At 38.9% G+C, this 18,566-nt stretch overlaps 1 protein-coding gene across 5 annotated transcripts in view; it reads left to right on the plus strand.

The window, feature by feature from the left end:
- Nucleotides 1-6,767, plus strand: part of OMA1 (OMA1 zinc metallopeptidase) — a 64,034-nt gene extending 57,267 nt beyond the window's left edge. For all 5 annotated transcript variants that reach the window (XM_081306585.1, XM_081306586.1, XM_081306588.1 and 2 more), the window contains one exon: nt 6,321-6,767. In XM_081306585.1, the coding sequence (XP_081162711.1) occupies nt 6,321-6,524 (204 nt within the window). In that variant the 3' untranslated portion in view covers nt 6,525-6,767. The remainder of the gene's footprint in view (nt 1-6,320) is intronic.
- The last annotated feature ends 11,799 nt before the right edge of the window (nt 6,768-18,566 follow it).

Raw genomic sequence — 18,566 nt, forward strand, 5'->3', positions numbered from 1 at the left:
TAATGTGATTTCCTTGTTTAAAACCTGCCAGAAGCTTCTTATCTAATTTAGAATAGAAATTCAGACTCTATACTCAGTCTTCAAGTCACATAATTTGGCCACTGCCTTCCTCTCCTGTTTTATCACTTGTTGCCCCCACCTCCAGGTTTTTCTTGGTTCCAGCCATTCTACATCAAGCGTGTTTCCTCTTAGAGCTCCTCTACTTGCCTATTTCTCTGCCTGGAACATCCTACTCTCAGTTCTTCACACAGGCGTGACCTCCTTGGAGGTTTTCTGTGATCCCTCAATGTCAAGTAGCCTCTCTTCCACACAGTTGTTCTTCATTTTTCTACACACCACACTTTTCATGCTCTTCATACAAAATGATGTTGTTTACTTTTTTATTGTCTGTCTCTACCCTAGAATGTAAAGCCCCTGTTCATTGTTTTCTTAGTGCCTGTGACAGTTTCTGAGATGCCTAGTGAATATATAAATGAGTGCATGGTGGGTAATGATAGGAAAAATAAGCAATATAATAGTGGGCTAAAAATAGAAAAGTTGGCAGTGGAATTGAATAGCACTTCCACAGCTTTATAGAACATTAGCATCTAGGAAAATTAATAGTTGGTGATGGGGAAAAGAGGCTCATAGGAAGTTGAATTGTTTAAAAAAAATAGCAGGGGGTCAGGAGTCTTGGCCTTTGTTTCTGACCTAGCCACTTAACTTTGAGAAAGGAAATCTAACCTTTGGTTTTCTTCATATTTAAAATCAGGGTAAGCAATATCTTAAAGGAGTTGCTTTATGTACTTGTGTGGATGAGGTTCTACCTGCTTCTCTCCTTCATTGCCTGCCTCCTTTATAAGACACTTTATGGTAAGGATTATATACCAGGCCCAGGACTTAAACTGTGACTCATGTTGTAACATCAGTTTCGAAAACATGTGAACCATACCTGGCATGGTGCAAGGCACAAAATGAACGGTCAGTGTCCGTGCACTTAGCCTGTTCAACAAATTGGGCTGGAAAAAACTGGAAATCCATATGCAACAAAATGAAATTAAACCCCTGTCTCTCACCATGCACAAAACTCAACTCAGAGTGGAGGACTTAGGAATTAAACCAGAGACACTGAGTCTATTAGAAGAAAAAATAGGCCCAAATCTTCATCATGTTGGATTAGGGCCCAACTTCCTTAATAAGACTCCTATAGCAGAAGAATTAATATCAAGAATCAATAAATGGAATGGATTCAAACTAAAAAGCTGCTTCTAAGCAAAAGAAACAATCAGTGAGGTTGAATAGAGAGCCTACTAATTGGGAGCAAATTCTTACCACACACATGTCAAATGGAGCAATAATCTCTAGAATATAAAAAGAACTCAAAAATCTTAACACCCCCCAAAAATCCAATCAATAAATGGACCAAGGAACTGAACATACACTTCTCAGAAGAAGATATACAGTCAACAAATATGTGAAAAAAATGTTCATCATTGCTAGCAATTAGAGAAATGCAAACCAAAACTACCCTAGGTTGGCTTATCTATATGCACTTCAGATCTTCCTCAGGACTCTCAGAACCATATATTCTTGCCATTAAAGCCCCTTCTTGCTTTCTCTTAGACTATAAATTCCTTAGAATGTTCTCCTTATGACACTTATGACAATGACTAGTGTTCTATATATGTTCTATATACATTTAGCATGTATTAAGTGCCTATTAAGTGCAGTACATAGAGTTAAACAAGACAACAAAATAAAAAAAGTAGAAAATCATATTCTAGCAGTATGTTAAGAAAGTATTTGCTCACTTTTGAAGATATAAAGGTATATTTAATAAGATGGATTTGAATTTATAAAAGTAAAAAAATGTCAGCATCCTAAAGCATAATAAAGCAAATAAAAATATTTTATCCAGATATCAGATAAAATTTTACTCTGCAAAATAGATGAAGCTTTTATAGAAATATATGTGGTGTATTATAGAATTTTGCTTTGATAATAGGAGGAGAGACACAGTTTACATATGAAGAAAACAATAGAAAATCTTTATGAAAGATAACATAGTTTTTCTAGCAATTAAAGAAACAGCTCAAACATGCCAAAGTACATTTATTCAGTAAAAGAATTTACTCAAGAAGCATATCATGGTACAAGCAAGCGTTAGCACAAAAAAACATGTTGAGTGAAAGCATTAGATGGAAAACAGGTTCTGATCCCTGTTTTTTTACTTCCAAGATACTTAAAAAAACAGACTCTCATTTTTTTTTAAAAAGAAAAACAGTTTTAGGTTTTCAGCACAATTGAGAGGGAGGAATAGAGAATTAGCTGACCCCAGGTACAGATTCCCATACCATCAAAATACTGCAGCCAAGTATCATGTATTTGTTACAATTGATGAACCTACACCATCCCATTGTTACTACACAAAGTCCATAATTCATATTAGTGTTCACTTTTGGTGGTGTATACTCTGTTTTGGCAAAGGTATGGCATGCATCTGCCATTAGAGTATTATACAGAATAGTTTCAATGCCTTAAAAAAATTGGTGCCTACTTATCCCTCCCAATGATTTTTTAATTTCTTTAGTTTTGCCTTTTCCAGACTGTCACATAACGTTCTCTTTTATACTTATTAATAAGCATTTGAAGTTCCTCCGTGTCTTTTCATGACTTGATAGCGTATTTCTCTTCAGAGCCGAATAATATTCCATTGTCTGGATGTACCACAGTTTATTACTCATTTATCTACTAAAGGGCATCTTGGTTACTTCCAAATTTTGGCAAATAAAGCTATTACAAAGATTTCTAAGGCAACTTTTTGTTCCCTATCAGTCATTTAACTTCTCTCAGGAATAATTTTCTCATCTGTAAAATTTACCTGATGATTTCTGAGGATTCTGGTGTTTGAAATATGTGGTTATCTTGATAAGAATTTGAAATCTTATGTTATCCTGATTGTGACTAAACTCAATATCATTATATTGCTGATGTCATTATAAACTAAGTTTTTCTGCTAGAAAGGAGTCTGGTCCTATGTTACAGAAATTATAATCTGTTCTTTGATCAGATAGTTCTATATTTGAGAGTTTTGCTTCAAGTAAACCCAAGTAGAGGTTAAAATGTAAGATTTTTTATACAAAGTTTTTTGTTTGTTTCTTTCTTTCTTTTGGGTAATAGGGATTAAACATGGGGCACTCTACCACTGAGCTACATCTCCAGCCCTTCTGTTTATTTTTTATTTTTGAGACAAGGTCTTCCTAATCTACCCAGGTTATCTTGAACTTGTGATCCTTCTGAGTTGCTGGGATTGTAGGCATATATCACCACTACCAGCTAACAAATATTTTTATAGTAGGGTAATTTATAAAAGCCAAATAAAACTGTGGGAACAATTCAGATGCCCAGTAGTAGAGAAATACAAAGTAAATTACAGACAGCAACCATGACTGTTCTGAATGATGTGTACCTACTACTTTACTCAGTGTGGTGGTCTAATTATTTGTAATATATGAAAAGACTGCATAAGAGAATTTAACAGTATTTACTAAATATAGAAAGTTAATGGAGATGGCATCCTCTTCTGTTCTCTGTGCATTGCTTCATTGCTAAATGCTGTGCCAGCTGTTGCTGTGCTGGACTCCATACTTTCCCCTTTTAATGATGCCAGCATGGGGCTTAGACATGTGGTATAGCAGATAAACTTCTCACTTGGAAAAGAAAGTCGCTATAGTTGTGAAGGGCGCCTGTATGTTTCAGTTCAGCCAAGAAAGTCTTGGCTTATGCCTAAAATCTCAGTATCATCTCTTGCACCCTTAAAAGTATACCTGTTTGGACAGTAGCTCACCCTGAGGGTCTGGCTTTCTCAATTGTATAGCAGGGAAACCTTTTCTTGTTATTTAAATTAAGTTTACTTTGACAAACAGTTAATGCTCAATAGAGGTAATATCTTAAATCTATTGTATTGTGAGATTCAAAGGGAAGTAAGACAAAGCCTCTGCCAGCAAAGAGCTTCACATTTTATTTACTTATTTATTAGTTCTAATCAGTTATTCATGACAGTAGAAAGCTCTTTAATTCATTGTATACAAATGGAGCAGAATTTTTCACTTCTCTGGTTGTATATGAAATAGTGTCCTACCATTTGTGCATACCTCTTTAGTTTACTTTGGTAAAAAATAGCCTCATCTATCAGATGTGCTTCTATCCCTGGTTCCTGCCTTAGCCCCATCAACCGAAGAGGACTCCTTTCTGACTTTTCTCTGACTACATGCCACTTGCCTCTACCCTACATTCCTGTGAGGTTTAAGGGGATATTCCCGTCTAAGAACCTGGGTGCCATTAGTCTGGGTACCTTGCCCAAACATGGTTGAATCTGCTTCCAGGGCCTTTGTGGACCTATTCCTTTGGATACGTGTGTACATAGGCCCTTATAAGCCTGATGGGATGGGATGGGATGGGATGGGAAGGGAGGGGAGCAGAGGGGAACAGACAGCAGTCTAGTAGAGGGAACTAGAGTAGACCCTCCCTCATCCTTATACATCCTGAAATTCAAGAATTTGTACCTGGACATACAGGTAATTTTGAGTGAATATCCATTGAAGTAGGAGAATAGAACATACTTTATATAATAGTTTATTATCTTGAATTATAGCTTGTAGATACTTACACACATGGTAACCAGGCCTCCATTTGCAGTCTTGCCCTTGACCCTGCAAATATTAGAGGCAGGCCTATTCACAGTACAATGTAAAGGATGTACCTGTGAGAGCCCATACAATCTTATTCTGTCCTTTAACCTGTGCTATGCTGGTTCACCAGCTTTCCACACTTCCATCTCCCTTGCATTCCTTGCTGTTCATTCCTTTGTGAAATGCTTTTCCCCAAGATTACCATGTGGTCTCTTAAGTCTTTTAGGTCTTCTCCTCCCTGCCTAGAGTCATTTTTTACTAGTAAGATCTTGTCTGTCCAGCCTTTCTAAAAATTTACCACTCCCCCAAATACTTACTATCCCCCTTTCTGTCTTTTTTACTTGCCTTAGTACTCATCACTATCAAAAAGTCAGAAGTTGGGGCTGGGATTGTGGCTCAGTGGTAGAGTGCTTGCCTAGCATGGGTGGGGCCCGGGTTCGAAACTCAGCACCACATAAAAATAAAGATATCGTGTTGTGTCCATTTACACCTAAAAAAATAAATATTAAAAAACAGTCAGAAGTGCTGAAAAAAAATACTGAACCAACTTTTCTACTTAAATGTCCTTTTTTTAAAACCGCCTAAATATTAAAACTTTTTTCATACAAATATTTTAATTTTAAGGTCTTCAAGCTATTCATGTGCTTTCTTTAGAGTTAAGTCAATAGTTAAGGGTAATTACTTGAAGCAGCAGTTCCCCCATCCTGCCCTCGGCTTTGGGTTAATTACTTTCCAAGTTTATTGCATAATTTTTAAAATTTCCCACTATATCTCAATAGCATGCTTATGTTGCGACTTCCTAACTTTTCAGTTTTAGGCCTTTTATTTGCTTTCCACTAAACAGTACCAGACATAAGCTCCCTTTTACCACTATCATACCTGTGCATGCACACACATGTATTCAGCTCTTTTCTTCCCCATAAATCTTAATCATTTAATGAAAATTGTGAGTTTAGTTAGACCAAGATTTGGCATTTTACTTCTATTTTTTATTTGGTACTGGGGCTGAATCCAGTGGCACTCTACCACTGAGCTACATCCCTAGGCCTTTTTTTTTTTTTTTTTTTTCAGTTTGAGATAGGGTCTTGCTAAGTTCCAAATGTTGTCCTGGAACTTGCAACCACCCTGTAGCTGAGCCACATAATGCACTGTGATGACTTTTGCTTCCCCAACAGCATTTTATTTTTCCTACACTTTATAATTGTCCTGATTTTGATTTTGTTTCCTTTTCTGTTATTTGCATGAATTTCATCCCATGCTGTCCAAGTATGTCTTTTTTCAGTATGTTCAGACATGTATTTTCTACAGTTTTCCTTTTATTAAAAAAAAATACTTTCAAGAGTTTTCAGATTATTGTTAATCTGAATGGTTGTTCTCAGGGTCTGCTTGAGTTTGACTGAAACTATAGAGATATCTCTAAGATTTATTTATGCTTTACAGAGCGTTTGGGCAGTTGTTGTAGATACAATTGCTGTTGTTTAAAAAATACTATTTGAGCAAATGATGGTAAGTAGGTACTTACCATGAATTTATCTGTGTTTTATCTTTTATGTGTTTTAATTAAGATGACTTTTATTCTAAAATACAGAACGCATTATATTTGATTTGCATAAAATATATCAAGAATTGCACTGTATTCTTTCTTTATAGGCTCTCAAAATTCGAGAGATCTGTAATTGCCCACCGCTTTCTGGACCAGACCCTCGACTGCTATTCAAACTCAGCATGAAGCATTTTCTTGAAGAATCAGAAAAAGAGGACCTAAATATCACTGTTAAGAAACAGAAAATGGAAATCCAAAAACAGGAGCAAATACCATTAACATATATAGTTGAGAAAAGAACTGGCAGTTGAATTAAAATTTATGAGACTAAGGACATGTGAAGAATACAGCAATCCTTATTTTTGTGCTATTTTTTAAGAAATGATGTTCAAAATGAAAAAAAAAATATCCAGGGTCAAATCATGTATATTACAGATATTATCTAAATTCTTCTATGAGGTATTTATTTTTCATAAAATAATGATGTATTTTAAAATATCTTTAATGAGAAAAATGTCACAGAATAAATTTATATTACACATCTTGCTTTCTCATACTTGCCTTTGATTTGAAAGTCAGACCCCTAGCGGATAAGATATCTGAATGTGTAATAGTTGTTATAGGATTTCAGCCTAAACTGGATTCCAAAGTCTGGATGATTATGATGAACTGGGAATTGGACGTCTGAAAGTATCTGTTTGCAGGAAATGGTTTGCATTGGTGGGGAAAGTGGAGATTATTGGACATGAGGACCTTGGGATAAAAAATTTCCTGGTCTTCACCTATGGATGGGATGACAAGGGAAACAGTCACAGGCTGATGCTGAAGAAGCCCTTTTAGTAGAGAAGCACAAGAAGTGCTGGTTTTGGTCTAGGCAAAGTAGAAACAACAAAGGGAGGAAGGTTCATTTTCATGTTGTCACAGCATATTTGGTAAAGTCATGTTATTTTGGGTTCTCAACAGTATTACAGTTTGGAAATCTCTGGGGTTCTCAGAGAAGACAGCCACTCTGTTCTCATTGAGGATACCACTAGGAGAAGGAATGAGATGCTGTCCCCATGTTCATCTCCTGCCTACCAGACATCAACAACAGTGCTGGAGGAGGAAGATGAGAAAAGAAGCACAAATCCCCAGTGATGCTCAGAAATTATGGTATTATATACATTTGGGAGAAAATTTTCAAATATGAGTTTTACTTATATAGTATTATTTGTGCTACCAAACTGGTAAAGACTAACACTGTTCCAGTTATATTCCTAGGACAGATATTTTCCTTAAAACATATTTTATTGAATAAATAATTTTTTTGAGAAGGGAAAAGGAAAGTAACTATTTTTTTTTTAGCATCTACTATGAGTTGGACCCTATATTCATTTATTCTACCACCTTGTGAAGGTTTTATTTTCATGTTACAATAATAGGCTTGAAGAGGTTAAAAAAATGTAAGAAGACCAAAGCTATATCTGACTTCCAATATAAGAAGAGCAAAGGTATATCTGACTACCAATCTATTTCCCACAACTCTTAGGTATCTTAAGACTAAGCTATCAAAAGATAAGAAAAAAATTCTAGTTTTTTGGTTTCTTCATGTGTGGCTTCAATATAGGTAAACATCTTTATGCCTCATAAAACCTGAGATCACTTACCTTGTCTGCAGGATGATGTTTCAGGTCTTCCTTTTAGACCCTTCTATCAAATCTGCAGTGGTGAGGCAGCATAGGAAAGTGGGGCCCCTCCCTGCGTGTGAGAGCCTGTGGAGTCTCATTTAGGATGTGTTTTAATACTGTTCAATTTGCTTTGACAAATTATTTGTTAATTGTTAAGAAGACAAGTTCAGAGCCTATTTTTTCTTTTCCAGGGTTTATTATGTATTGCTCGGAAAGTATTTCTTGATCTGCACACAAGACAACACTTGTAAGGGAGAGATTCACAGTGCCTGTTCTCCATACTGTCATTCTTCACTCTACTGGTGACTGGGTTTAGTAAGAGGTACTCCATAACATGTAAAGATGTTTGGAGAATGTCACCCAGAGGTAAACAGTAAGACACAGTGTTTGATTTCCCTGCAGATTTCCTAAGAAAATAGTATAGTGGAGACCCTCGTCTATTTTTCCTTCCACCCCATTGTCACATCTGATTGTGTTGTTCAGACTTTCTAGAAAACATATACCAGTTGACATCATGTCAAAGGAAAAAAAAGCAAAGATAATAGAGATAATATCTTTATAGTGCATATGAAAAAAATATTTTTTTAACCCATGGAATCAAATATAAAAGAAATACTACATTTTGGTCCAAGGTTTTAGGAACAAATAGCAATTAGAATGTAAGATATATGTGTGGTGTGTGTGTGTGGGTGTGTGGTGGGTGTGTGTGGGTGTGTGTGGGTGTCTGTGTATTTGAAGTATCTTATTAAAACAACCTCTATATGTTTCAGCATTTAGTTGTAGAATTTTTCTTGTTGCTGTCTGCACTATGCCTGTGCCTATAAGATTTAGATGTTGGCTGTTTAGCTCAATCATTAGGGGTATGAGTCCAGTAAAGGCACAGACTTCATCTAATCTCTTTTACAATGCAGATAGTTGTGAAACTGTATCCTCTAAAACTAAAAGAGAATGTGTGTATAATTGGTATATATTTAATACCTTATAGTCATGGCACATTATGGACATACAATTAATATTTTATTATTACTGTATACTCAACATCAATCATCTGGTCAAAGGATAAGAGAATGAAAAAGGAAAAACAGTCACATTTTGTGAAACTTTGCCTCTTGCGAGCTAGCTTTGGGACCCTGGCCAAATCACAGAAACTTTGTAATCCCCATGTCTTCATTTATTGTCCTCAGAGGTTTGATGCAATGATTAGGTGAAATGAAGTACTTAAAGCAGCATAAAGCCTAGAGCTTCAAACATAACCATTTTTTTTTTTTTAGAAAAATCAAATGCTTGCTTTGTACCATGTGCCTTTGAACCTCAATCCTGTAAATGATAGATATTATAATGTCCCCTTTGGAGATCAGGAAACTGAAGTTTAGAGGGGCAGTGAAGTTTGCCCACGGCTAAGCTATGAAAAGATGAGGAAGAAACTTTACTCGTAAGAACAGAAAAATAACTCAAACTGAGTCAAGAAAATTTATTGCCTCACCTAATGGAAAGCCCCAGAAGTGAACTACCTTTTGGCATAGTTTAATCCAGAGGATCATGATGTAAGCAAAGCAATTGATCTTTTTCTTTGTGATTTTTCTCAACTGTGGCTTCACTCTTCCCTGATGTTATCAAGGTGGCTATCAGCAGTTTTTGTGATTACATGCTTCATTCATACCCAAGTGGAAAGAACAACTCAGCCTACAACTATTGCAACAGAGCCTTCAACACTCTTAACTGTATCCCTGAAGCAATCGCCATGGCAAGGGACAGGATCATCCTGATTGGCCTGGACCCATCCGGATCCAGCCCTGGAATTGAGGAGGGGCACTATCAACACCACCAAACAAAATGTGAGATGGGACATGCAACCACAGGGCCCACTGAAGAAGTGGCAGGACTAGAATTGAAACCTGTTAGGTTTATCCTTCAGCAGGCAAAGAAACAGAGTAATTCCTTAAAATGAAATGATATTTAATCTCAGCAAAAAGAACCTAAGTTTTATCTTGCTTTGATGGTAAATTTGATAGTTTATTTGCTTTACCACATAAGGATTTTTTTTTTTTTTACCTGTACTGTATCCTCAAAACTAACCTATAATATTGGAAGGAAAAATGATATTATTTACTCATAGGGGAGAAACTAAGCTTGAAGGAATTAGGCAAATTATCTAAGCATATATTTCAAGTAAATGTCTAAACTGGGATTGGAAATAAAGGACTCGCTGATTTGTAATCCAGTGTTCTTTCAGCAGTACCACTCTCTTTGGAGAAGCAGGTATCACTTCCATTTTTTCTCTGTAAACTGAAGCTCAAAGATATTAAGCAGTGTGTCCTGTACTGCTTGACTCTTAATGAAGAACTGAACTGCAAATCTCATCTTTTGACTCTGAAGTCTGTGTCTTTCTTTCATTTTCTTCCACTTCAGCTGGAAAATCTTATAAATGTATGGAAACTGTGTTTCCCTTCACCCCTCACTAGTAAACAGCAGGACCAGTACCTTTTATCCCCTACTTAAAACCATATTAATACTATTATGACAGAAGGTAAAAATACCCATTTTAAGCATATCCATACACGTGAAGGGTAAAAGTCCTATTCTTTTAGGGCCTAGAGTTTTGTAATCTGTGGTGAGAAATACCTCATTCATTTCTGGGAAGAAAATCTCAATATTCCACTTGTTTTTGCACAGAAGCAAATTGAATTTAATTTTTTTCATAATTATTCCCCTTTGATGTTGTAAAAGAATCAAGTGCAACATACTGGGTCTTACTAATCTTATTTTTTCTTTGGGAAACAGGGATGGTAACATTTACCCTGCTTAGTTTTCAGGCTTATTCAGGGTTTTAAATACAGTAACAGGTGTATTCTTCAAACAGCATCCAAAGCGCTGTACTCACACGGATTTTTACATGCTGGCATTATTAGCAAGGGCATTTCCAGAAAGATGGCCATTTACCTGGCCTATTACAGCTTAGAACTGATGATGTGCCCTGGTCTGGATAGTGCTTCTGATTTCCATTGTTGTGGCTTGGATATGAAATGCCCCCACCCCACGCCCGCCAAATTCATGTGTTGAAAGTGCTGGCGAGGATGTGGAGAAAAGGGTACACTTGTACATTGCTGGTGGGACTGCAAATTGGTGCAGCCAATTTGGAAAGCAGTTTGGAAATTCCTGGGAAAGCTGGGAATGGAACCACCATTTGACCCTGCTATTGCCCTTCTCGGACTATTCCCTGAAGACCTTAAAAGAGCATGCTACAGGGATACTACCACATCGATGTTCATAGCAGCACAATCCACAATAGCTAGACTGTGGAACCAACCCAGATGCCCTTCAATAGATGAATGGATAAAAAAATGTGGCATCTATACACAATGGAGTACTATGCAGCAATAAAAAATGACAAAATCATAGAATTTGCAGGGAAATGGATGGCACTAGAACAGATTATGCTTAGTGAAGCTAGCCAATCCCTAAAAAACAAATACCAAATGTCTTCTTTGATATAATGAGAGCACTATGAACAGAGCAGGGAGGAAGAGTAGGAAGAAAAGATTAACATTAAACAGAGACATGAGATGGGAGGGAAAGGGAGAGAAAAGGGAAATTGCATGGAAATGAAGGGAGACCCTCATTGCTATACAAAATTACATATAAGAGGTTGTGAGGGGAATGGGAAAATAAACAAGGAGAGAAGTGAATTACAGTAGATGGGGTAGAGAGAGAAGATGGGAGGGGAAGGGAGGGGGGATAGTAGGGGATAGGAAAGGTAGCAGAATACAACAATTACTAATAGGGCATTATGTAAAATTGTGGATGTGTAACCGACGTGATTCTGCAATCTGCATTTGGGGTAAAATTGGGGGTTCATAATCCACTTCAATCTAATGTATGAAATATGATATGTCAAGAGCTTTGTAATGTTGTGAACAACCAATTTAAAATAAATAAATAAATAAATTTAAAAAAAAATTCATGTGTTGAAGGCTTGGTTTCCAGTGCAGTGTTCAGCAGTGGGGCCTTAAGAAGTGATTGGATCATGAGGGCTCTGTTGTCATCAGTGGATTAATCCATTGATGTATCAAAGTTCAACAGGTTATTGGGAAGTGGTGGAACTTTATTAGATGGGGCCTTGTTGGAGAAAGTCACTGGGGGTATCCCCTTGGAGGGCATATTTTGTCCTCAGTCCCTACCTCTTGCTTTCTGCTTCCTGACCACCATAGGTGAGCAGCCTTGCTTCACCATGCACGTCCCACCATGATGTTCTGCTTCACCCCAAACAGTGGAGCCAAGTGACCAGGGACTGAAAACTCTGAAACTGTGAGCCAAAAGAAATCTTTCCTCCTCTAAGTTGATTTTCTCAAGTATTTTGTCATAGTGACAGAAAGCTAACTAAAACATTCACCTGTTTCTATATCCTGAAGTTTAACTATAGAGAAATGAGGCCAGCCTTTTCCTAGAATCACCATTCCATTTTCCATATGATAGGCTGGGAGAATAGGAACTAATATTTGTTGATCCCTACTAAAGACAAGATCCTACAAACTTTCTCTCCTTTTAATCCTCACAGCAATCCTGTAAAGGCTGGCTGATTCTCCCAATTTATAACTAAAAAAAAATGGGGTCACATAGGACTGTGGTGCTTGACCAGAGACACAAAGATAATCCAGGTCTATGAGACTCAAAAGGTTCAACTGTCGTAACATGCTTTTACACACAAATGAAAACAATTGACAGGGAAACATTTATTTGGGATCCTTGCTTTGTTCTGTAGGAATAGCTTTTCTCCTGCTTCACAATCCCTGACACTTTTCAGTATCTTATTTCTCAATAGCAACTCTACTTGCCATGAACCAATCACCTAACCGAAAGCTAGTCTTGACATGTTACTGTACATTAGTGCTAAGTGAATTCAAGCCAAAAGATTGAAAGCTTTAATGAATGGAGATATAAACAAATTAGTGCAAATAAGCAAGTAATTGTTGTTTCTTAAATGTTTGAAGTAGCTTTTGGGTGAACTTTACTAACATAGCAAAGGGAAAGTCTCACCCATGTACCCAGTGGCATTTTTATATCACCTCTTCCCATCTATGGCAGGATATAAAAAAGCCTCACCAGTTCTGCACTCTTTAGTCATTCACCAATCCTACTATCTACTTTATTTTTCTTCAGAGTTCCTATAACCCTCATTTGACACTTATGGCTACCCAGAATCTTTCAGGCCATCAGCTTTGGCCTGAACTAATCTCAATGTACTAGTTCCTCCTCTCAGGGGAATTAGTTTAGGAAATAGCTGGGGATTTGAGTTCAGAAGTTGTAGATTCATAGTCTGTCTTCCTTACTGGCTGTGGGATCTGACAAGTCACTCTGCCTCTCAGCTCAATTTGTCCTTGCCATTTGATGTGAAGACAGGAAGAGTCCTATGACTGTCCCTGCTTCATTATACTGCAAGCCTGCCGTTGGCTACTGGCCCAAGAGTACCTTCAGGTCAGGAGCTCTGTTATTTTCCTCTATTTTTGTGTCCACAGTCCAAAGCACTGCTCAATACATGCTTCTTAAATCAATATAAAGAATAATAACTGTTATTGCCTTTTAATGTTGTGCCATTGAATTCTTCACAGTGGAGTCTCAGTGGTTCTACTAGACAGGCAGATTCCTTTCCAGGTTTGCCCCTAAGAGCTCAGCCTCTGCAGTCATCCAGACCTGGGTCTGAGGCTGGCTGATTCTGGGTGGGTTACCTCACTCTCTAAGACTCTTGTTTTCTGCCTAGAAAATGAAGATATCCACAATGGGTGCTTTGCAGGGTTATTGGGAGGACCCTGTGTGTGTCCAGGGCTCAGCACACTCTCCAGGGTGTAAGAAGTATTGTCAGGATATATTAGAGTTGGTTAGCATTCAGAGTTAGTGTCAGGACTGCTTGAGGAGCCACACCCATGTCTCCTGGCCTCAAGATCACCTCCCTCTGCTGGGGGTGCTTGCTTTTCTCCCTAGAGGTTCCTTTGGCACCATAGGATGTCGCTTAACCAGCAGGGTCGGCTGGACATGCAGGAATTCACGCCCAAGCCCATCCCTCTGTTAGTGAGGTTGAGTCATTGGACACAGGCCTCAGCATCCACATCTTCTTGAGATGATTCTGTGGTATGTCCCACACAGTTTGACAGAGGGGGACCCTGTGGGACTGAGCCTCCTGGGCTCTAGAACTTTCACACATTGGCTTTTCTCTCTTTCCTGACTTAATTTCAGCCCCTCACAAGTGCTTGCTAAGATTATTTCCAATTAAACTAACTGAAGGCCACCTGCCCTGCCCTCATGCTTATCTCAGGGCATTTTTAGGGAAGCCCAAACTGTGAGGTTAGCTATCAAACATTATTAAATCCCCCAACAACCCCACTTAATAGGTAGAGAAATTGAAATTCAGAGAGGTGAAGTCATTGACTGCTGGGTTACACAACAGTTCTGAGACTCCTGAACTCCTGGAGTTGTTCTGAGGACATAAGAGTCTATTCTCAGGCAGAAATGGGTTTTGTAAATGTACTGTTAGGCACATGTTGCTTTCTATCTCTTCATAGTGCAACCTCTTCAAATGAGGATGGCATGGAAGGTGGTTCTGTGATGTCCAGAGTGGCCATAAACATGCTCGAGTCAGTCCATTTTCAGGCCACACAGTTTGTCCCTGGAGCAGCCTCACAGTTTGAGCTTATAATCCATGATTCATAGGCTCTGGATCCAGAGTGACCTTAATAGCCACCATGAAGTGAGAGCTTTGACTTGAAAATCATAGTCCAGGCAGAAAGTGATATATACGCACACGTGACAGCTTGTCCTGTAGCAGAAAAAGGTTATTTAACAGCCAGAACAGATTGCAGATAACACTCAGTGGCCTCATCCAGAACACAGAAATCTGTCGGAGTGCAAATGCAGGCAGGAAAGACAGACCAGGCTTGGGGAAACCTGTCCAGCAGTGCTCAGACTCACTCTGCAGAGAGCCCTTGAGTCAGATTGTTCTGGAGATGGGGTCACTGGGGCTCAGTAGGATCAAGTCACTAACAATACAAACAAACAGTAAGGAGAGCAATGATAACAGCCGCCACTCATTACTGAGACCTTTTACAAACCAAGACCTAAAAGCACTTGACACGCAGTAGCTGGTTTGACTCCTGCAGCAATTCTGTGAGACTGATATGATTGTCCCACTTTAGGAATGAGGACACTGGAGCCCAGAGTGCCTCAGTGTCTTATTCTAGTCAGTGTGAGGAGGTAGTGGGTTTAGGTTTCTGGGTCCCTGGCATAGGGTAAGTGATCGTTGCTTGCTACTGTTCTTTTTCTCTCACCTAATAGCTTACACTCTACCTTACTTCCAAAGCTGCTTTACAAAAGGAAGTTTGGGGCCAAAGCCTGAGAGGACATTCAGTTCTTGGCAGATCACTAAGAGATTCTTTTCATAAGACAGAGAATGTCAAGAGACGAATTTAAGATGACATTTTCAACCAAGTCTGTTTTGTACTCCAGGTAACATGAAGTAACAATCAGCCATCATCACAGTGGTCGCTGTGGTCTCTCTCCTGGAACTGTTTCATACATCCCAGCAGAACTGGGGAGCCTTCCTCACCCCAGTCTCAGTGACATAAGAAGGACAGTTAGAGCTTCCATGGTCAAGCTCAAAGGCCACAACTGGACACTGGCTCTTCCTCAAAGGGAACTGCTTCTCCCTCTTTTTACCTATGTTGAAAGTTTCAGTGTGAGACTTATGAAAAGTTATCATGACAACAATGAAGCTAAACTAAAAATAATATTATGTCAGGGCCAATAGAAGGTGACCACTTCTTAGATAAGAGGCTGTGGTAAAGACAGATAACACTAAAGAACACTCTCCTCCTAGTTGGGACCAAAGCTAATGGCCACACGAGTTGAACACTGCCGACTTGCAGAGTGCCATTCACCTGAACCGTGATGTGTGTCCCAGTTCATAGTTATGTGGCAAGGCAGCCCAGCCTTGGGTGTCTTTTTCTTTTCTGTTAGGAGCATGCTAATTAAGACCATTGCTGAGGATGAACAGGGATTCTAGGTGGGAATTCTGGTTGCTTTCATTAACATTTTTAATACAGTAAGTCATAGTAATAGTTAACAATTATGGAACAAATTGCCAGGGATAGGGTAAGTAATTGTTGCTAAATATTGTCCAATTCTATACACTAAAATGCGACTGTTGCCCAGCCAACAATCACTGTTGCTCTTCCTTTCCAGCAAACATTATTTTGCTTTGTGGTGGTGTGCCCTGCCCAAGAGAAAGATCATGACCATCTCCGTCAATCATGGCAATACTCCTCACCAGCCAGTGACTAAAAAGGCATGTGACCAGATATGACCAATGATAAATCAAAGCAAATGTTTTCCAGGGAAAATGTTTCTTTGGAAAAGAGAGAAGTCATGGAAAGGATTTTTTTTTTTTTGTACCAGGGATTGAACTCAGGGGCACTCAGACCACTGAGCCACATCCCCAGCCCTATTTTGTATTTTATTCAAGACAGGGTCTCACTGATTTGCTTAGTGCCTCACAATTGCTAAGGCTGCCTTTGAAATTGCGATTCTCCTGTCTCAGCCTCCCAAGCCAGGATGTTTTAGTTTGGGGTCGAAACCTATTGTTATTGTACTTTGTTTTCTATCCCTGCTTTGCAAGGATTGTGTCAAGCTATGAGGGTCTCCAGCATTCTGGAGGTACTACCCCAGAACCCCAATATCCTTGAGTTGCTGGGCTAAGTGCATTGGCACTTCCTCCATTTAAACATTTTGTGAAGTGAGATATTAAGTGTCTTTATTATTTATGCCACCATTAGGTGGTTATTCTCTTATGGGTGCCAATAAATATTTCTACTGACACAATATTGGTTCCACTTTACAAATGAGAACTTAAGAAAGTTAGGTCACTTTCCATATGTCAGAGAGCTAGTAAGTGGGTAGGCTTCAAACCAGGTCTGCCTGAGTCTGATTTTCCTGCCCCTATTCTGCCAGTGGCCAAGTCTGGGGTCCAGGGGAATTGTATTTCAAGGACAATATGCTGGTCCAATCAAATAAGAAGGGCTTGCAACAGTGGACAGTATGGCAGAGTAAGGAGCTCTCCGTCACTGCAACAGGACTGTTCAAGCAGATGAGGCAGTCATGTAGGTGGAGGTGACAATGACCACAAATGAGAGGCAAATGTTCCATGCATGTTTCCTGGAGTAAAACCAAAAGGGCCCAGAGAATAGGTGAGAAAGAAGTTGCAGTGTTAGTGAAGCAGGTTTTCAGTTTGATGTCGTAACCGTATTTCAAACATCTGTGCTCAAGGAAATGGGTCTGATGACTGTGTTTCTGGACCAGGGAGGGCAATAAGGATTGGGTCCAGGGCTTCCATGGAAGTCCTAGCTCTGCTGCCTTTAGACTGTTAACCTTAGCTTCCTCTTTTGTCAAATATAAAGTGGCCTCAGGGTACTTCATGGGGTCACTGAGAAGATCATATGAGATGATCATATGAGATGATGGTCCATTTCCAAAAGTACTTACTGAAGATCTACCATGTACCTAGCCCTCTGATAAGTCCTGATGTCTGCATAAGCTGACAAAAGTTTCTCAAACTTAAAATAGTAAATATTATTCTTTGTTTTTAAAAATTGTTCAAGTCTTCTCTGTCTCCTACCCACCAAGGAAACAACAACAAAAACAACAAAAAGAACCCCATCCATCTATTTTGAAATAAATTGAGCTCTTATCTAGGAAAATAGAAGAAATGGCTCCAACGGACAGAGTTTCCAGCAAGACAAATCCCCCAATGGCCTCTCTCTGCCACCGCTCAATAATGGTGTTTGCTATAAATCAGAGAGCTTCTTTATCAAGTGCCTGGGAAGCGCTTGGGACCGATTTAGCCCTAGTGTGAGATTAATCACAAATGCTGCTTTAGAAAGAGTGATGGGTGTGAATAAGAAGGTTTGGTGGAGATCACTCTGATTCATCCCAGTTGCTATAGCTGGAGTTTGCAGAACTAAGGCTGTTAAGTTTTTAAACATTTCTCAGTTTGAGAAAAATTATTGCATCCAAGGATAGATTTCTTGATTTTTTACAATGAGCTGATAGGATGAGGAAGAAATTTTTTTTTTCCAAGCACCTACTACGTGTGTCAGGTACGGTGCTTACCTCATCTCTAATCAGTCCCCAGAACAACTCTTGAAATAGATCTGGTTATTCTCATTATGCATGTGAAAAAAATGAGAACCGTGGTAGTGGAATGTCTTGTACAAGGTTATGCAGTGGCCAAGTGGCTGCAATAAGAATGAAGTGCAGGTCTGTGAGACTTCAAAGCTTTACCTTGAAGCCTGCTAGAGCTTTGATTGTAGATCCCTGGCATCAGAGCTCAACGGATATCAAGAAATAAATGGAAGTGGCTTACTGTGACTGCCAGCCTCAGCAATGATGCCTGAGATGGTCCTTTAGGACCCAGCTTTAATGACACCATACTCTGATGACCTTCTTCAGCACCTCATTTTTTTTTAAGATAGAGGATGAATGAACAAAAGTCCCCCAGAAAAACTTCCTCTCTGCTCATGCACAATTGCAACCCTGGAGGGCACTCTTCAAGAAAACCTGCTGTGGGAACATGGTTGATGAATGCTGCAGCTGCTACACCTTTAGGTCTATCACGACGCTTCACCTGCATGTAGGGGTGTCACA

Source organism: Spermophilus citellus (genome assembly GCF_964194105.1).
Source record: "Spermophilus citellus genome assembly, chromosome: 9".
NCBI lineage: Eukaryota > Metazoa > Chordata > Mammalia > Rodentia > Sciuridae > Spermophilus > Spermophilus citellus.